Genomic DNA, 22,202 nt, shown 5'->3' on the forward strand with positions numbered 1-22,202 from the left:
AGGAGGTCGGCTACAGACGGAGTGCCGTCTCTCTTTTTGTTTCCAGATTTTTTATTCTGGGCCATCTCCGGTGCTCTGCTAGCAATTTCGGGTGTTGGTGAGCGGGTGTTTTGCGTCTGGCGTGGTTTTTGGACCGTTCGGGGTGCAGAGCTCTCTGCCTAAGCGGCCATCACTTTCGGCGGTCAAGCCACGCCCCCGTTTTTTGCATTTTTCACACACAAACAAATACTAACGCTAACTTTGGCCAGTGTTTGTGACCAAATGGCTACTAAAAAAGACTGGACATACCCCATTTGCAATACATTGGGTTGTCTACTATTGCAAATGGTATGCCATTATGGGTGTACATTTTATTCCTGGGCTACTATACAGTCCCAAAGGCAACGTAACCAATCTGGCGAATTTCAATTTCAAATGTAACGTGCTATATTTGACCCTGTAACTTCCCAAAACACCATAAAACCTGTTTATAGGGGGTACAGTTTTACACGTGAGACTTTGCTGAATATAAATATGTGTATTTTATTGCAGTAAAAGCAAACAGTATTATGACATTGACAGTTAAAATGTCATGTAGAACTAAAAAAATAACATTTCTTATTTTCTCCCATTTTTTTCATATTAAATTATGTTTCATAGCTAAATATTTGATATTACATGAAAGCCCTGTTTCACCTGAATAAAATGATATATAATAAGGGTGGGTGCATTTAATATTGAAGAGGTGAATTACGGTTGGACAGACATATAGCACAAATGCCAGGTTTTGTTTACGTTTTGTTTTGTTCACAACTTGTACATTTGGCTCAGTCCTTAAGGGGTTAAGGAAGTGTTTTGTTACCCTAGAGTCCTAGACAACATCTATTTTCTGACAATAAGGGCAGAAACAGTTATTTTTAAACGAGGGGTCACTTGTCATCCTCTGATTCAGTTGTTTACCATTAAGATGGGTGAACACCTACCTCACTGACCTTTACGACAGTATTTTATGGAGAGGGATGGGGTTGTATCTACCCCTCTATTTAACTTAAAAACTTCTGAACAAGAGGTCAAATTTCCTCTAAGCCATGGGCGATTGCCATGGCAATGATGATCTCCTGTTCCATGGATGCATTTTAAAGGGAGCTTAGGTTTCCAGACTCTATCATAACCTTTTAAAATAGAGATCGGCATAACTCTATTTTGGAAAGAGAGGAGACTACTTTTTCTAGTGTGAGGTTTCTGTCTGGAACTTGGGTCAGAACCCAGAAAAGTATGACATAGTGTATTACTGGTCCTTAGAGGTGGCCAGGCATAACGCAAAAAAAGAGAGATAATAGTAAACGAGAATAACAAGCCAAAGTCATGATTACAGAAGTATACAAATATGAGAAAACTAGCCAGGTCAGACACAAGCCAAAGTCAAATTGCAAGAGAATCAAAAAGGAAAATAAACATATTAACCGAAAATCACAAGGAAACCATGGCAGGACAAAGAATGTATCAAGAAAAGGGGCTGATATAGGCGCAAGGTTGTTGACATCTTTTGGGACATTTGGCAAGAAGTAGAAACATTCTTGGATGGTATCAGCAGAGTTTCATGATTTCAACTGCTAATTTTCAGAATTAGATACAAAGATGGAGACAAAGATGGAATAAATGTAATTCTAAGCAGCCTCAGAATCTAGGAGTGTTTTGGTATAAATGGTATTAGCACACTAATGCAAAGAAACCAGGAGACGCAATCTAGCAGGATTCAAGTGAGGGGACACTGGTGTCACACGCTAAGCTGATGCTCTGAATGACCCAAGGTGCCCAAGTTTCCGGAAGCACTAGGCATTTCCAATACAGACCCTCCTTCCTCCTAAATTGCTTCTTGGCCTCAGATAATTTGGTTACCCCTAACTGCATAGTGTCAGAATTAAATTCACTGTGGGATGTTTTGTTTTGTTTTGAGCATTATGCCTAACCCTAAGTCTGGTATCAACATGGGTCACATACTTGATAAGATCATCCATATTATTCACTGGTGTTCTTAAGCTAGGCACCAAATTACACTCTTTCTTCCCTGTCGTTAATATTGCTGTATATTATATTAAAAATCCCTGACGGATCGTCTTCAGGTCTAGGTCCCATGTATACCTATCAATGTCTATAATATTCGTCTTTGAAGAGATGTTGGCATGCTTTTCTGTATTATGACATATTTTTTGATGGAATATGTTAATAGTGTATTAGGTCATCAGATTGTAACTGACATGAATATTGATGACTGCCAAGGCAAAAGTAAAGAATAAAAACAAATAAATCATCCAAATTATCAGGGAGATCTCTAGCTCCCACTTTGTCCTGTAAATTGTCAGTTAACCCTCAATACATTGCAGAAGTTATGCCACCTATAGACCAATCAAGCTGTGATGCTACAGTGCAAAACTCAATGGCATAATCAGCAAAGACCCCTATTTGATTCACATAAGGGACTTCACAGCGTTCTTGGCTCTACCAGGTGGTTCAAATACTTGACAAAAAGCAGCTATGAATTCATGATAGTTCTATATAATAGTATCTCCCAGAGTTTGGTTTCCCAAGCTAAAGCATTTTTCCTAAACTCATAAAGAAAACCCACTTTGCTCGCCAGAGGGAAAAGATGAGAGAAAACTCAAAATGTAGGCCCACATAGTTTAAAAAAAAAAAAAAAAATGTCTGTGGGTCTCCTCCATATCTAGGAAGAGTGGTTAGATGCACCGCTAGACCAGGGGTAGTGGAAATATGATAAGAAGAAGCAGTGGCTTGATTCTCTGGTGAGAAAAAGGCTATGAAGCACCCTTAATGAAAGCCTACAGTATTAGATCAAAACATATATAGAGGCATGCAATCAAATAATAAAGAACAAAAAAAATTAAAACTAAAATCCAAAATACATCTCCTATGTATAAACTAAATACCCAGCTTAGCCTCATTACATATTATATTTTAACATAGTTTACTATTTATTTATAGTGAATATGAACATATCCTAATCCTTATAGATTTAAGTAATGACAATATTAAATAAATGTATGTACTAAACGGTTTTATGATAGTCAAAGGAGTCATCATCATAATAATTAGATATCATTTTATTATAATAAATACGTGTAGCAGCAAAACAACCACTTGTGATGTAGAATTGGGTGATAATTAATTAGGCATCTGAGTAAATTTAAATTGCATGCATTACATCACAGAAGCGATTACAAAGAAGTTAAATAACCAGTTCCACAATTTTGACATGCTGAAAAGTGTACACGTGTCAATAGGATGACATATTAGAACACTATCTTCATCAGCTAATTTATACGCACATGAACAATGTTACATCTAAGAATGTTAAAGGGAATGTGAAACAGAAATCTAAAGTGGAGAGGGTGGGGTCTGACCTTCAACCAAGATTGCCGCAAGATATTGAATCACTTCTATAACTAACTACCGTATATAACAAAACTAGACAAAATTCAGCAATTTGGAGGCACAGTCTCATTTCTACTTCTGTGACTGTCAGAGAAACCAGTTATTATGTTTGTACCATAAATCTAAATGTCAGACTTTGCAAAAATCATGGACCTTCCCAAACTAAGGGTCCAACACAGATACGAATAGTGGAAATGCTAAACACCAACTAAGAGTTACAGGTATGGGTCACCATGGTGGAATGGAGCTGACAATCTAAAAAATGATGGATCTGTAAATATCCTGGATTTTTTCATGCTCACTTATCTACTATATTTAGCAAATATTATATTTCAGAAAATTTCAGTAAATAAAGCAAGACGTAGAAATCCACACAGTTATATTTAGCTCTATTCTGGAACTGGGTGTCTCCATCTTGGTTCCCTGACGTTCATCATTGTATATGTTAAATTTGTCTACCATTCAACATATTAAAACTTGAGAGAAAAAAAACAAAAAACCATTGTGTGTGTTCTCCACATTTGCAATGTGAGCTCTGTCTGTGCTTGGACTGAACTGGATTGTGATGTCATGTACTACAATTTTAATACAATGAATAAAAATGTTAAAAAATGAAACCAAGTACCACATATAAAACCCAACATAAATTGCATGCGATTTTACAGATCGTTCTTGCTTTAGATCTTCTCACACTCCATATCATGTTCCATTTCAGTACACCAGAGGGAAAGAGTTTCTAAAATGAGCCTAAAAGATACATAAAAGGCTATTCACCTAAGTTGTTATTGGTCTTAAATTTAAGCTGATGTTCTCAGCCAATGAGATAAGCCCAGGAGAGATAATTGAAGTTCCTGAGTTGGAAGATCTTGATGATCTCTGGAATTAGCAGTGGAGGTGGGGATCAGCAAAGACAATGTGCGAGTCAAATGCCAGATGCCCAAGAATAGAGAATGAAGAGAAAAATCTAACATCTTGCATGACTTTGGTTGGTTCCTGATCTTTGACTCACCCATAACTCTAATCACTAATACCCTTTCATCTCACTGAATTGGTTTTAAAGTCTGCGCTCCTTCCCTCTAATCAGTATTTAACCATTTTCAAACAGTTTAATACTCAGGGCTGGATTTATACCACAAGCACCTGCAGGCACATAATTCTCAAGCACTACCAAACCTCTCCCTTTAAACTAATAAAAAATAAAAAATAAAAATTACCATTTCAAATATGATAAAAATTGTTGAACATATAGAGTGAGTGTTTGAATATATGTCTGTGTAGCTTGTGCACATCTGTAGCAGTGCAAGTGTGAGTGTATGCATTCCTGTGTGTGTGCAGTAGTGTGTAATAGCATGTGCAGCAGTTTGTGTAGTAGTGTGTGAATGTCTGCATAACAGTGTGTGTTGTAGTGTAGGAAGCCGTAAGAGAAGCAGTGTATGCACACTGTGGGTAGCTGAGCTGTTTGTGTATAGAGTAGGTATTTGAGATTTGAGTGTGTATAATGTGTGTATGTAACTGTCATATCAGACTGACAGAGTCAGTCTTAATTCTTATTTCTTCTGGCCAGTCCTCCCCCTGCTACAGATAGCAGAGTTCAGTCTGTGGGGGCGAGACCATGCGCAGATCAGGTTCCTCAGATTGAATACAGTGACCCTATACAGCAGTATAAGCCAGCAAGGGAACAGGCAGACCTGTAAGCAGGTGCCTACTCTGTCGAATGGTAAATCCAGCCCTGTTAACACTATATGAGTATCCATGGCTTCCCATCGCCCCCTACAATTAGATGTTGTCAAGACAGAGATTACACATTTACTACTAGCCGCACCAATTCAAACTTGAATGGATACTGTGATAGGCTGAGAGAGGTCAGCTGACACTCTCAGCCAATCACAGCCATCCATTGTTGCTCAGGCTAATGCTTCCTCACTAGCTCAAGCAGTACAGGCAGGATGGGTTGGTGGGGATTCTTGTTTAGCATCAACATTAATGCTATAACACTGAATGGAAGGACAGCTCCAGTATTCTCTAGACACTATAAGCACTTCAATGGGATTAGGCAGTTACAGTGCCTACAGTGTCCCTTTAAAGACAAACAAAATTACATGGATTTTGGCAAATTACAGCTTCAGAGACCTGATTACCCTTACTCACCTTTCTAAATTATAACTTGGTATTGGAGATATTATGTACTTTGCTTAAAGGAACACTACAGTGTCTAATTTACCTTTTTCCTAGCACCACACAGGTCTCTTTGTGAATGGACCCACCCCTTCTCCGCAGCCTTGGCTGAGATTATCACATTTTATGATCTCAGTCAAACCATTATGCATTGTTTACATTAAACTAGAACTACTACATTAAGCTGTAGTGGTTCTGATGATTATAGTGTCCCTTTAAGGTTGTTCAACTATGTGGGCCATTGATGTTTACCCCAACTGCTCTCTCAAATGTAAGGGACTAAAATCACTAGAATGTTATCGTTTGGCTGTCAAGAATTCAACAACAAAATAAACATGGAGAAGAATAAGTAAATACATTCTAAATATGCATCTTCTGCAGAGCATATTCAAACTATAACTTTCCTTTTACCTAGGAATGCCAGGGTAAATTCAGCTATTTTCATAGCTGCCCATGAGATAATTATGAGCATGCAAGTGTGTATGACTTCAGATTTTATTCCCTGGACTCATAGTACACACAGATTGTGGAGTGACCATGCTTTTGGTGCATGTCTTGCAAGTAATGCCAGTAATTGACCATCAGGGGAGGTCTCAAGCACCTTCACCAAAACAATTTCAGAGCATCCCATTATCAAGCTTATAATACATTCAACTTTAGGAAAGGGACAATCTCACACAAAGTATAATTTTGTTTTAGAGAAAAAAATAAAAAGACAATGCGCCATTGCCACCCTAAATGGCCTGATTATCTCAACTAAAGCATTTTAGCTAAAATGCCTTTGCAAATGTGTGCAATACATATGTGTGTTCACGTGTAAAAATCTATTAATTTTCCCTGTTGGTTTGTTTGCATCTGAAATCACTCTCAACATGTCTCTATGGAGAGAACATGGTATTAATAATTTGTGAATTATCTACACCTGACCATCAACAAAATACTGTTACATTAATAGCAAATGAATGACCAGAATGAATTGCAAACAGGTGATTGTTATGTTACAGTGTAGGTTTCAGGATCACTATACTAATGAATGGTTTATACTTTCTAAAAGCATTAGTGTAACAAAAGGCAGTACAAGACACTTTATCTTTCTACAGCTTTTAATAGGATGTGTCTAAAGTAATCCCTTCACCTACAAATGCCCCAGAACTGAAATTGCCCTTACTGTCTCAAATTCGTCAGTAACAAATGAATGCCAACAAAGGATTCCAGGCAAAACAATACAAATTTATATTGCAAACAACAATTCAAAGACCATCAACAGCAATACAAATTATTTATACAGACATTTAAAATACATTATCATACAGTATTAAGCGTTTAAGAGGGACATTTCACTCTTTACACGGTGTAAGGTTTTTATTTTTCATTTTGGAGTGCTCTGTTTGTAACTTTAAAGAGTTTTAATACAAATAAAATTTGAATTAAAAAAAAAACATTATTTGAATTAAACAAATGTGCATTTATTCGTTTTTTTAAATAGGTCAATAAAATCCTGCCTGTTGGGCAAGTTCGGATCTACCCCCTTTTGCAATGCACTACCTTTCTTGTTTATGATGGGCAGGGTCCAAAGCATCTGCTTCGGGAACAGGCAAGTAGCTGGAGCGCCAAGCTAAAAGGCCACCTGTGGCATATGCTGGCACTGTGAGGCCAGGATAACCCTCATCGGCCTGGGGGTGTTGCCGGACCACAGCATTCTTCGTCCCGGTGCTGCGTTAAGCCGTACAAAGTGTCGGACGTTTTCTGTGGAAGGCAGTAGGTAGCCAATAAGTACTGCAAGGCCGCAGTTGGCTCAAGTAGGCCCAACCTGTCTGTGTTTTGGCACTCCAGATTTGATTAGCTTCACACTGAGATCTTAGTGAAGTCGGGGCTTTCCACCAAACAAATCCAGTAACAAAATAAAATCAATAAAAAAAAAAATTGAGTGAGGACTTGGTCAGTATGTGGTAATTTAGGCTTTTTAGGGTCTTGAGATCACAGCCCTAGAAGATTTTGCCTCTCTGGCTTGGCACTGCCCCCCTTTAGGCGTATTTGGACATGATATGCACTACTATAGACATATACCACAAAATGTTTAGGCCATATCACCAGATTGTTTTTGGGTTTGCATGCATGTACAGGCATTTCTCACTTTATGAACTCTCACTTTATGAACTCCCGCCTTTATGAACTTTTTTATGGATGCCGCCGCCATTTTGTTTCACCGCCATTTTGTGTCAGTGGTCCACGGATCAGGACCGAGGAGAGTGCTTTGGAGCACAAACAAGAAGAGAAGAAGAAGAATTTGTTGTCAGGAGCAGACAAGAAGAGAGATGAGGATCAGGAACACAGTTCCTGAAGATAAAGGGAAGTCTAAAAAACAGGTTTAGATTGTACTGTATTCTTTTTGTGCTTTCATGGGCATGCATTACAGATCCTGTAATATTACTGCACTGTGTGCTACTGAGTATAGATTTGACTTGATTTGTCCGTGTGTGTCTGATATAGCTGTCTGTGTGTATGTGTGTTTGCCATTGTGCCATATTTTGGCAGGCAGCAATAGTAAGGAGCAGGAGGAGGGCTGAAAAAGGGGAGAAGGAAGAAAGTTTAAGAGCTGTAAAAATAAAAGGAGTAACAGAAAAGTGATAAAGGAGAGGGGGAAGCTGATAATGAAGAAAATGAAAAAGTATAAGGGTTTAAGAGAGGTGCCCCCATTCAACAAGTGCAGCATGTCTCTTCATTGAATAGTATGAGGATTGATGATAATTTGATGAAGATTTCAATATGGTTTGCATGCCTTTAAAATTCCTACAACATATATTGTTGTATTTGCTATGCTTTCATTTCGTATTTGTACTTAACAATGAAGGTTTTCAATGGTAACATTTGTTGGTCAGGACCGGAACCCGTGTTTATTACATTGTGTCTATGGGAAATTAGTTCTCACTTTATGAACTCTCACTTTATGAACTAGGCTTCGGAACCAATTAGTTCATAAAGTCGGGAACTACCTGTACTTCTAATGTACTTTTCTATGTAACTACAGGAATGAAATGAAAACAGGCTTGTATTTTTATTTTACATTTCCGGATCAGTTACTGCAATCCCACTGATCTCATCAATGATATCACAGTGATCGCTTTTCCGCTGACATATTGCATGGCTTGCTTATACACTGGCACCAAAATGATCTATTGGTGAATAGCTAGCTTGATCTTTGCTTTGCCTTTAGGCTCCTTCTTGGGGTATTATAATACGATTTTGCCACACTTTGGTTCTTTACACAATCATTAAACTAAGCTTCCTTGCAATAACCCATTAAATGAGAGGCAGATCTCTTTCCATGTAGTCAATCAGATCTTGTCTCAGGGTATTTAACTAGAATGATTCCACTCTCCAGGTGCACTTGTTACAAGCCAAGCCTTTCAAGCACAAACATTGACAAATTGGTGGATTTAGATGATAAGATAAAGATGAAAAAACTTCATGTCTAACTGCCATTGCTAATGATTGCTTGTACTAGCTAGATGTAAATAGGGATAGCTATTATCACTATAAGCATGACAGGCATAGACGATATCTCCATATTAAATGGTAGGGAAAACAACAGACCAAATCATTTTAATTAAATTACTTTTATATCAGCTAGCCCTAAATCAGTTGGCATTCGTCATAACCTTCTCTTACTGCTCAAGTCATTGTTCCAGAAGCTGTTAAATAAACCAAAACGCAAGTAGTATCAGGAAAAGATAGACAACTTGTGGAGAAAACAGCTTTTTGTGGAAACAAGCCAAGAATTAGCGTTTCGACTCCATCCGGGAGTCTTTTTCAAGTTATGAAAATTACAGAAGTTGTCGGTCTCTAGCAGGAGTGTAAAACAAGCAATGTAGTTTCCAAACGATAATGAGATTGAGATTAGGTTCTTGTTACAATTCTAAGAAAGGTTAGAGTTTGATTAGAGTTCTTGCCTTACAGCCTCTCACGCTAGCCGGTGTGATTTACTCTGCGCAGGCAACATATTCTTGTCTTGTAATCTTCTACTGCTTGGTTACAAAGAGTCCCTATGGTTTTTTTCCTTAATAATGTGAAAGAATATTTGCTTTTCCAAAACAAAAAAATTTATTATGAATACAGTAATAACTATTGTTTGTTTTTTAAATCTTAAGATTAGCAATGTCTGGCAATCCATTTGATGGTATGCAATAATTTCAAGTGATACAACTAATGAGGAGTGATGGTTTAGTAATTATAGTGAGAGGTGCAATTAACAAGCACATGAATGATTACCGCATGTATCAGACAGTAAACATCGGATTAATCTTGCAGCCAGGCACAGAATTTGGCGGCAGTTTATACACCTGTCAGAACCAGTGAATGCATTTCATGGCTGCATCAGGTGAACAAGCACATGAATCAGTCTAAACAAAAAGGTTCACAAAAGAAAGGGAGTCACACGCAATTGAACAAACAAAATGTAATGTTGGGAGAGTTACTGAACAAATGAGTACTACCGTTATCAACAACAGAATACAACAATTACTCAGACAATTTTTTTTTCTTCTAAATAGTCTTTGAAACGTGAGGTTATATGAATAGGCAGAAATTCACCTGCAAATGTTTGAAACAACTGAAGTGGTTACAGAATCAGAAGCATATTTTTTATATAATAAATAATAACGGATTACCCTATTTAATCTGCCCAATATCCATGAAAAATCTGAATATTTGTACTAGATTTTCAGGGTTAATCACACTGGAATTCATTGTGAATCGAACTTTTTCCCAATTTACCTACTGTGACCTAAAATTTGAAATTCAATTTGAATTCCCGACAATTCGCACTACAGAATAACCCTGCGTGTTTCTCTCTCAGGACAGTAGTTTGCCTATCGTGCATGGTCTTAAAGTCCTCACTGAAGGAAGGTACCTTCATTTACTTTTTTTTTTCCCTCATGCCATACTTAAACAGTATATAGTTTAAACCTTGCACAAGCTGGTATGATAATGCAGACGTATTTACTTCTATTTTGTCAGATCAACTCGGACTGGATGGATGGTAGCCCTCAACACTGGAGAGTACGTGTCAAACCATTTGTATATGGTTTTGCAGATTACTGGTGGACAATGCCTGGTGATTCCTGATACCATAACCAGTACAGTGCATTATAGCGGCCAAGAGTATCCCTTTATAGGAAAAATAATGGTGTTGTGATGTCCCATACACAGATTTATTAGGATAAAAATGCTGAAACAATGTTGTGCGAACAAAATCTGTGCATGAGAATAGAAGTGTGCAGGATCTTTTTAGTATTAGGGCGCCTCCTGTTGCTGAGTGCCCATCTTTCTTCTACAGTTTGGCACGGTCACATGAGCAGAGCCAAGTGCGTTTGTGCTGCACTGGAGCCTAACTTGACAATCATAATGTTCTCAAATATCGTTTTCCCAAAGCATGCTTAAAAAATATTTTTGTTATTCTATTCTACCAACGCGGTTTCCTTTTTCATGTTTTCCAAGATAGAGGTATTATGGTGAATGTAACGAACCAATAGGAACATTGGTGTTGTAATAAATATTTTTTTATTTTTCTGTTACTGGGTAATGTTTAAACTAACCGTTTTGTAAACCCATTATTTCTTTTGGAAACTTGCAAATATAAAGAATTATTTTTAAAAACAAACTACTTTTGCATCTTCAAAAAAGAATTACATTGGGGGGCGGGGCCTGGCTGCTGAGCGGGAAAGACGCACAGCTACATAGCTCCTGACCACAGCGACATATTCGGGGACAAAATCCCCCAAAATCGGAACAAATCACGGCAGAGAAGGCATGATGCAGGCAGGGGAAACCCGGGGGTATCCAATGACCCCAAAAGCGAGACACACACCCCTCGGGAACCCTCAAAAGCCACTGGGGCCTACCCGAGACCGCACTGGGGAGAGGCGGCCGCTCTCCCTGGCAGCAAAGGCGCACACACAGACCTCTCGGCGTGCTTGCCTCCTATCCCCCCCCCCTATGGACCGGAGGGGGTTATCCCGATCCCCCCTGAACAACAGGGGCAGCTCAGCTAAGCCACACCGCAAGACCAAACCTGTAACACAGAGGGGCGACCCGGCACACGATGCCTCCAAGATGGCGGCGGACTGGGAGGCCTCCCACATCGCAGCGGATACAGAGCTCCGACTGGCCGCAATCTTTGACACTTTTTGGGAGAAGCTGGAGGCATATTTGCGACCTCCCTACCCAGTGACCAAGACAAAAGGCAAGCTACTAAGATCAGACCAGGTGGCTGCTCAGCGGAAAACAACCGCGTCCAAAAGCTCCATGCGCCCGGAAGGCCTGCGCCGCTGGGGCGCCATCTCGGAGAAACACTCAGGGAGACCCATTACCAGCAAAAGCATCCTGAAACCAACCCACAGGGTCAAGAAAGTGTCTAAGACAGACCACGCAGGCCCCACACACCGACAAGCACTGGCCAGCAAAAGACCCAGCAGGAACATAGCGAGACTTGATCGGAAATGGAGGAGACAAGAAACGAGGCCCAAAAAGGCAGCAACACCAAACCAGTCCAACAAAGGTACACAATCACGGAAGTGGGAACCTCCCGAGCACAAGCAGTCCCCGAGATCAAGACAGCATCACCTACAGCAGGGGGCATTCACTCAGCCCCGTCAAGGCATCGGCTGACCCCAAACGGACTGAGACTTTAACACAGGCATAGTATTGTCTTACACCTGACTCTTTGCTCCACTGGAAATGGACATATCTTTATTATTTAACCTTTTGTTTAATGTTTAGTTTTGCTTCTCACGACTCCCATCACTCGTAGCCCGCATGGAGGTCTGCATATTAAGCTGCTATGCTAATATACCTAGGGAGCCTTACTTTAACCTTAGATGGAACCACTGTCTCAGCCACAACCATGCCACTAGTTTAGCCAGAATAAATAGCCCTCTATTGAAATAGCATGGCATAACGGCAATGCAACTAAACGTGTGTTAATAATTTATGTTTTTCTATTTGTTCCTCTTATGTATAACAAACTACTACAAAGCAACGTTTAAATGAAGCAGAAATGTTTGGATGACGGTCCACTTATTTCACTATTATTTTTATATTTTTTTTTTATTTCTATAGTATTATAGCGAGATACAACAGTATTAAAGTGATAGACAACAGTATTGAAGCGAGAGATAACAAGATTCAAGCGAGAGAAAACCGTATTAATGCGAGAGAATGCAGTATTAAAGCGAGAGCATGTTACTATATATAAAATGAGGTAGATAATCATAGGAGACTTTGTTCATATGTTATGTCGACCCTGTTTTGTGCAGCTCTTGAACGTCTCCCTCTCTTTTTTCTGTACCCCCATAATCATATGCCTCAACAAAAATAAAGAATTAAAAAAAAAAAAAAAGAATTACATTTTTTTTTTATCTTTAAAACCAATTTAATCAACACCAAACTCAAAGCATATTTTCAGCAAAGCACCTAGAAATGGCTTTGTAATTATAACTGAGCTACATGTACCAATTAAGCAATAAAAATATATACATATAAACACAAAACTTTAAAACGCATCAGTAGAAATAGCGCCTTGAATATAACATCTGATCAAAAGTGGCAATGTCTCAAACAAGTAACCCATTATTTTGCATATAGTGTCCTGTTGACTTCTCCAGGTTTGACAGCAAACAGTCTGGTAACGGTTTGACATAAATTAGGGCTCTTTCCTAAATATGTGATGACTACCCTCCCCCTGTCCCCCCCCCCCCCCCCCCTCCATTGTCTTGAGAATGTATAATTTTCTCTTTCACACTACAAGATCAAAGATCAATTTCCTCAAACTCGATTGAGGGTGAGTTAGCCGAGATCTTAACTCTGTGATATTCAGGTTAGATGGAAAATACATCAATGCAGCTAAGGAGGGGGCATGCTGCTAGTGCATAACGTCACTTTAATTTCTCAACTGATGACTATATTTTGCAAAACTGTTTTTATCATGTCTGCTCGGGACTTTACCAAAATGTACCATGTAAAGCACATGCATAATTCATGTAGTGGGACCAAATAATTAGTAAACTTACCAATGAAATGTCCTGCGTTTGCAATACTGTGAAAGCAATCATCTGAAGTGACAAAATGGATATTCACTAATAATGGATTCCATTGTAATATTAGGAAGGATTTTTTATTTAAACTTAAAAAAAATACTATTATTATGTATTTGGTAATGTGCATTGCTTAATTGAAAAATCTCCAACTTGGCTAAAAATACATTTTTAATTTTTAAAAAAAAACTTTTTTTCACAGTTTTTGCAAATTGTTCATTCATTTCCACTCACAGTCCAATGAGCAAACTAGGAACTCATAATGCCCATGTAATGGGCATAAAGTGCCACACTCCCAAAAAGTAATCCCGTCACAATGTTGTCTAATAAAGGATATGTGTCATGAGAATGAATATGTACCAGACTTCCTTTACAAACATTATTGCTGCTTGAAGATGAATGATTTATATGAATTATTAAGCATGTCTATCTGTAAAGGTATGCGGTACGGAGATAGTACAAGGTGTGCCTTTTCAGCACGTCTCCTAAATTACAGCTTTAGATTCTTCAACAGCAGAGAAAACGTGTTGCTCAACCTATAGACTGAAATAACTTTTTAATAATGTTTAACCCCTCCTGGACAAGAGATTAGGCAAAACCACTGCAGCGTATTACATAGCATGTAATCGGTAATTCAGAAGTAAAGTGAATTTGTCATTCACAAATAATAAAATCTAAATATTTAACCAGGACACATGCTGTTAGCTCCTTAGAAGCAACTGCCTCCGTATTTAGTATCAGGGAGCACCTAATATGGCAGTATCAGGGAGAGACTATAACAACGTCACCAAAGGAATACAAAGGCAGGGTATACAGGTTTTAAAAGTATAGAGAAAGCTACAAATGAATGCAAACAGTTATCATAATATTGGTAGTTGCTTTATAAATACATAGGTAGCTTTAAATTAGGACAAATTTCATCAGAAAAAAAAAGAAAATTTGTAGAAAGTTTATATCAACAGACGCTTGTTCCTAATCTCTGCACTGGAGGTTAATATATATCTATGCATTCCCAGATCCTACACAGAACTCCATACTATTGTATATTCCCAATTATTAAAACATGTAATAGAAGATATAAAGAAAAATATAGAAAAACAAATATAGGTTGTGCTAAAATCAAGAAGGTGACAGTTCCTTTTTAAATTGTGCATAGAAAATGCAATTGTATCTATATAACACTACCAATTTGTCTAGCAAACTGCATAGATGGAGTTTTCAGATCTGCTTAATGCCACCTCTTTTTTTAAATAAGGGTGGTCATTATAATATATTTCTTATTACTGATTTAAAGGTTTCATATTTAACTCTCCAGTCCTAGAATTTACCAGAAACTGTCTGAAATCTCTTGATTTGTGGCACAGTTTATATATATATATATATATATATATATATATATATATATATATATATATATATATATATATATATATATATATATATATATATATATATATAATTAAACTGATTTAGAGTTGGCGCAGGACCCAAGAGAGGGATGAACGTATACAGAGCTAACTTGGAAATGCTGGGAAATTGCATCTATTATGCCAAAAAAAACTGAAAAAAACACTGCTTTGGGGAATAAGCCTGGGATTTCTTACCCAGGTTTATTTAAATTTATTTTTTAATTTAAATAAAATACATTATACTAATACAAATGAAAACCAAAGAGCTACCAATATCTACTTACTTTCTTCGGCGATTTGTTTCAACGGATAGTTTCTGTGCGCGCATCCGATATACCTTCTGATCTTGCAGCAGAGTTTGCCGTTCTTCCTCCAAGTCGATTTCCAGTTGCGTTTTCAAATTTCTTGTAACAGATTAAAGTTAAGGATCTTTCTGGGTACAAAAGATGTCAACTCCAAACCCTGCTAGAGCTTAGAAAACTTATGTTACAATACTGATTACAAAGACTGTACACTGATGGCTCAGTGCGTGTAAGCCGATACTACATAAGTGTTATATAAGACACAGGAACAGGTCATTAAAATGCAATACATTCACAGTGAGATCACAGATTTAAATTTAACGTAAAGGTAAAGCCTCAACAACAACAACAACAAAAAATTAATGTATTCAAATGCAAATTTAATCTATGTTAACAGATGGGATAACAGTGCCCACAGCCTCCACCCCCCCAACACGTCCCCCAAAAAACAAATGAACAATAAAGTAAATGTATCAAAGTGTTACCAACACTTCTACAACAAATCTATGGTGAATATTTTGCGCAGTTTGTTAAAACTGTAGTAATGTTTAAATCCATTGCGTCTCTTCTGCCATAACAGGCATCTTTTAACACACGCAGTTTGTTTGGTTACAAGGATTTAACAATATTTCCAACACTTTTTTGGTTCAGAAATTTGTCAGTCCTCTGAAATTAAAATTTCTGTGAAAACGGCAACATTTTCTATGATGCAAACCGTCAGTTTTTAGATTAATTTTACACTTTAACCCCTTAAGGACACATGACATGTGTGACATGTCATGATTCCCTTTTATTCCAGAAGCTTGGTCCTTAAGGGGTTAAAAACCGCGCTTAAAATTATGACAGAATTGAACTGTCACTTTTCCGAACACCTTGATAAATATCTCCATGCTTATTTAAAAAATATGAATTCTACATCATTCTTAGAAAATGTATGCATCTGATACAGGAATAAGATATGTCGCACCCACAATATATTCAGTGATACCAAGCATTTTCCCTTCATGTTAGCTATGATTGTTTACCTTAGATCAGGGATAGGCAACCTTCGGCTCTCCAGATGTTGTGGACTACATCCCCCATAATGCCCTTACACAATAATGCTGGCAAAGCATCATGGGAGGTGTAGTCCAAAACATCTGGAGAGCCGAAGGTTCACCACCCCTGCCTTAGATTAAGAGGATGGTAAGGTAAAAGATTCCTAACATTTGAGCAGCACATTGCAAAAATGTGTGTATGGTCAGGGCCACATTTAGGAAGCATACCTCTAACTTATTCACTGTGAAATTGCCAGCAAATACTGTATACAGATACAAAAAATATATTTTCCTGAAGATTACCAGCTTGCCCCCAACAATAACTATAGCATCTTTAGGGATGCCGTGGCTGCAGACATACCACAAGGCCATTATATGGCAATAAAGCATGGGATTTTGTATAGCACTAGAAACATCTTAGGACGAAAGGCTGCACAGGCAGCTGACTGCAGATACAATACCCTTATGAAGACAGAACAGAGAAAAAAGCTAATTTTCACAAAATGAAATATGTGTGAATAGCATGAAGTCAATGCTCGCCTTAGCAAATCGTTGAAATGGAATGGTTCTATATAAAGTGTAAGTATGTACAATTTTGCTTGATAGATGCAAACATCACCCCATAGATGCTCTACTATTCATTTGCTGTATGTGGCCTATATCCCGTTTATGATAAGAGGTATACAAAATAAACAAAAACATTGTCTACAGGGACATTTTTTTATTGACTATTTACAAAATGTCATTTTGGTTAGTTGAACCAAATTACACTACAATTCATCTGCAGTTCGGTAACCTGTTAAAATCAAGCTGAATATTGAAATTTGCTACTTTAGCTGTTTAACAGTTTTAGGTATATTCTTACAGTATCTTAACACAAACAAACAGCTAATACATATTTAGCTATTGGATGTGCTAATATTTTAATTTAATTTACATGCTTGGTGGGCTACACTGGGCAAAGCACATTAGCTAACAATTGCTGTGCAGGACAAATGTTGAACATGCATATTACGGCATTTCTCCCTTAGGTGCCGTTACGTGCATGAAAGTAACAGACACATCTTGGGGCTCCAAGGCACCCAGACTATAGAGGTGAAGTAGAGGTATGTCAGGATTTTTTTACTTAATTCACCAAGCAAACGCCGCAATAGGTGAAGGAATGAGGGGCAATCTCTTCTCTGGAAGTAAGTTAGACTGACTAATTGACCGGTCATCTACAAACAGTGTGGATGGCAATGTAAAATTCAGGCAGTAATAGATCCATCCTTTTACATTGTGATGGTGATACTGTAAGCAAATGTATACATAATACGATATAAATGCCTAATGATGGCTTCTGGCGTATAGGCAAGACTACACATGCAGCGGTATGAGCTCCATAGCATGTAGTATATCCTAGAATATCTGGCCTGCAAGTCCAAGCTAAGAGTTGAGGAATGTGGCAGTGTTCACAGTTCTTTCGGACTTCCATATTCTTAATCTTTTTTATTTATACATTTTCCAGTAAATCTTCTTGCATATTATAGAACTATGAAACTCTATAAAGTGCCACTAACAGGGCTACTGAATAAAATTAGGAATGTCGGAATTCAAAATTAATTTAAAATTTAAGGCCAAAGTAGCCATACTGGAAGCATTACTGACTTACTGATTTTTCCAGTTCAGCTATTTTGGCCTTAAATTTGGCATTTGCTTGCAATCCAGACAATTCTCACTTTAGTAACTAGCTTTGTAAGTTGTGCTGGTTACCACAGTTGTGCGTTAACATTATTCAACCCCCTTAGATAACAGCAATTGACCAAAGGAATCGTGTAAAAATGTCTGTCTAGCTAAAAAAAGTTTCAAATGTTTGCCAGTTGATTAATTAAAGGGTTACTGCAAACAAAAAAAACAGTGTTTTCATAAAACATTGGTTTTCGTTAGATTAACCTTTCTAGCATGGTCCTACCTCAATTTAATAATAAATAAATAGTAAAATAAAATAGAAAAAAGCTTATCTTCATTCCAACGCCAACTTCTCCCTCCAGCCTGAACTTTCTCGATGTCATTATTCCCAATCGCTGGAGGGGGAAGGAAGTCAGGAAGAAGAGGGAAAGACACGCGTGGCATGGGAAGGGGGTGGTGGCAGTGTGTGTGCTGTCGTCAGTAACCACATTTGCACAGAATTTATGTTAGCCAGGCTAGGCAATGATGCTCAATAATGCTGCCGGAAGTGATGTTACACCTCCGGAAGCACATAGGATAATCTCTGCACATATAGACTGCAGGCACCATAATCACTTCAAATCACTGAAGTGGCCGTGGTGCTTGGAGTAACCTTTTAAGATCCATGAATGCTTACTTCAACAACTTTTTTTAAGAGTAGTCTTTTAGTAAACCCATCACTTCCCAACAACACCATAACTGCACTCTGCCATATGATGCTTATGACTATGTATGCCAAAGGATACGAATATGATTTGGTGTGACGGTTCTGCATGTTTCTTTCTGGCTACAATTCACCACCGCAGACTAAAAAGAATTCTTCTGTTTTTCATTCAAAAATATTTACTGGTCCAAATGATGATTGAAAACATAAAACTTTTGTGGATCAATAACATAGCTCATCATATGATAGGAAGCTTGCTTGTATGAAAGTCAGTTGGAACAATGCTGTGTTGTTTTATAGAGTGAAAAATGCAGATCTGTGTGTTTATAGCAGCATGGGGTAAATCTTCCAGACACAACAAACACTAAGGTAATGTGTCTGCATGTGAGATAACAATGTTACGCAGCCTAGGTGACGTGGATTTGGTATATTTCAAAGAGGTGTTAATGTGGGGTAATACGATTTCAGGGGCATGTTAAGTAAATGAAATAATAATTAGTGAGTGGCCAATATGACATTATAAAGGCAAGCAGTTAGGGAAAACAGGACATCAAAAGTGTGAATAGCAATTAACACAGATCAGGTGTCAATGGAAAAAGTGAAAAGAAAAGAAATCAGGTGTATGTGGGATAATACTGGTCAGTGTAATGTGGCAAGAGTTCAGAATGTGCTGTTAAGGAGTTACTGGCACCTTATTGGGTACAGCGTTGGTCAATGTGTCTGGTTGAGCAAACTATAGTTCATGTCACTGTGTAGTTTATATGGGGTACAAGTTAGCATGCCTGATTACTGAGTGGGAGACTGTGCAGGTCAATATGTACTGTGAGTGCAGGTCTGAGTGAATGTATATGAATCAGAATGAGTAGGGTTCGGAGTGGTCTGGGCACATTGAGTGGGCTTCTCTTTAGTATAATCAGGATAAGCAGAGTTTTTTTTTTATATCAGTGTAGGGTGAATGAATCTCTGGGTAGGACAGTGTAGGGTGAGTGGGGTTCTGTGGGTGAGTGTGGCTGTCTGGATGTGAATACAGGGTGAGTGGGGCTTTGTGATGGGGAGAGAGAGGGGTGATAGTGAATGCTGCAGCCAGTGCAGAATTATTGGGGTACATGTGGCAGTTGATTAATACAGTAACCAATGCTGGATGAGTGGGCACTGTGGAGGAGAGTGAAAATAATGTAGTATGAGTAAGGAATAATAAATAGTGAGTAGGATACAGGTGACAGGCAGTGAGGGTGAGTGGAGTCCAGGTGACACACAGTGAGGGTAAGTAGGGTCCAGGTTCAGTCAGTGAGTGCTGCAGACAGTGAGGGTGAGTGGGAGACAGTCAGTGAGGGTGAGTGGGAGACAGTCAGTGAGGGTGAGTGGGAGACAGTCAGTGAGTGTTGCAGTCAGTGAGGGTGAGTGGGAGACAGTCAGTGAGGGTGAGTGGGAGACAGTCAGTGAGTGGGAGACAGTCAGTGAGTGAGTGGGAGACAGTCAGTGAGGGTGAGTGGGAGACAGTCAGTGAGTGTCCTCCATTAGTGAATGAGATGGATCTCCAGTCGGTCTGTGCTCGGGAAGCCGCTGTCTCTCGGTCGGTCGGTGATGCTCGGTTTCCAGGCCGGTCGGTTGTGTCTCCGGTCAGAGCTGAGTGCAGGATCCCGGGTCCGGGGAGAGCACACCGCGCCCGGCCATCTTAACAACCAGACGCTGCTTCCTTCACAACGGAAACCAGGGAAACAGCGGGGAGACAGCCAGGGGAGAGGCGGGGATAGACAGGGGAGAGGAGGAGACAGCTGGGGATAGACAGGGGAGAGGAGGAGACAGCCGGGGATAGACAGCCAGGGGAGAGGCGGGGGTAGACAGGGGAGAGGAGGAGACAGCCGGGGATAGACAGCCAGGGGATGCCAGGGGAGAGGCGGGGATAGACAGCCAGGGGATAGGACTAGACAGGCGGGGATAGACAGCCAGGGGATAGGACTAGACAGGCGGGGATAGACAGCCAGGGGAGAGGACTAGACTGGCGGGGATAGACAGCCAGGGGAGAGGACTAGACAGGCGGGGATAGACAGCCAGGGGAGAGGCGGGGAGAGGAGGAGACAGGCGGGGATACGGAGGATAGACAGGCAGCGAGCAGTTAGACGGAGACTGACAGGGTGAGAGGAGGGGATGGACAGAGAGACAGGCGGACAGAGTTGTGGAAAGACCAGACCTGGTGGATACAGAGAGCAGCGTGGCCGATAAAAAGAGTCCTTGTCAGAATCACATTACTCCTCCATCGGGAACTACCCCTCCCACCTACCTACCGCCTGTCACTGTCAGAACCACCTCCCACCTACCTACCGCCTGTCAGAACCACCTCCCACCTACCTAATGCCTCCCACCTACCTACCGCCTGTCATCACCGCCTCCCACCTACCTATCGCCTGTCAGAACCGCCTCCCACCTACCTACCCCTGTCAGAACCACCTATCTACCACCTCCCCCCTACCTACCGCCTGTCATCACCGCCTCCCACCTACCTACCGCCTCCCACCTACCTACCGCCTGTCAGACCCACCTCCCACCTACCTACCGCCTGTCATCACTGCCTCCCACCTACCTACCGCCTGTCATCACCGCCTCCCACCTACCTACCGCCTCCCACCTACCTACCGCCTGTCAGACCCACCTCCCACCTACCTACCGCCTGTCATCACTGCCTCCCACCTACCTACCGCCTGTCATCACCGCCTCCCTCCTACCTACCGCCTGTCAGACCCACCTCCCACCTACCTACCGCCTGTCATCACTGCCTCCCACCAACCTACCGCCTGTCAGAACCACCTCCCACCTACCTACCGCCTGTCAGCACTGCCTCCCACCTACCTACCGCCTGTCATCACCCCTTCCCACCTATCTACCGCCTGTCATTACTGCCTCCCACCTACCTACCTACCACCTGTTATCACCGCCTCCCACCTCCTGTCAGCACTACCTGCCGCCCTTTCATCACCGCTTTCCACCTACATACCGCCTGTGATTACCGCCTCCCACCTACCAACTGCCTGACAGCACCCCTTCCTACCTACCCAGGGGTGTACCTAGAGCATTTGGCACCCAGGGCAGATCCTGTGTGTGGCACCTCCCCCTCCCCCCTCTGCTTTGGCAAATTATTTTAAAATCTTTTCTTTTTTTATAATGTATTGCACAAATTTGTAAACATTGTAAAACCTCTGTCTGCCCCCTTCTACAAAATCCCTGTCCTGCCCCCCCCTCTACAAACCCCTGTACTGCCCCTTCTACAAAACCCCTGCACCCCCTTACTCAAATCCCCTGCTCAGCCTCCCTTATACAAGACCCCTGCCACCTTCAACAAAATCCCTGCACTTACACACACACCGTTACAGGCATAGAGTCACAGACAGTTA

General features: G+C 40.1%; 1 protein-coding gene across 1 annotated transcript in view; it reads right to left on the minus strand.

Moving 5' to 3' along the window:
* Positions 1-20,556, minus strand: part of CEP126 (centrosomal protein 126) — a 68,164-nt gene extending 47,608 nt beyond the window's left edge. The window contains exons 1-2 of the mRNA XM_063430444.1: positions 18,896-20,556; positions 15,388-15,507 (exon numbers count right to left, since the gene is read on the minus strand). Coding sequence (XP_063286514.1) covers positions 15,388-15,507; positions 18,896-18,924 — 149 coding nt within the window. The 5' untranslated portion in view covers positions 18,925-20,556. The remainder of the gene's footprint in view (positions 1-15,387; positions 15,508-18,895) is intronic.
* Positions 20,557-22,202: the final 1,646 nt, after the last annotated feature.

Source organism: Pelobates fuscus, chromosome 1, assembly GCF_036172605.1.
Source record: "Pelobates fuscus isolate aPelFus1 chromosome 1, aPelFus1.pri, whole genome shotgun sequence".
Taxonomy (NCBI): Eukaryota; Metazoa; Chordata; class Amphibia; order Anura; family Pelobatidae; genus Pelobates; species Pelobates fuscus.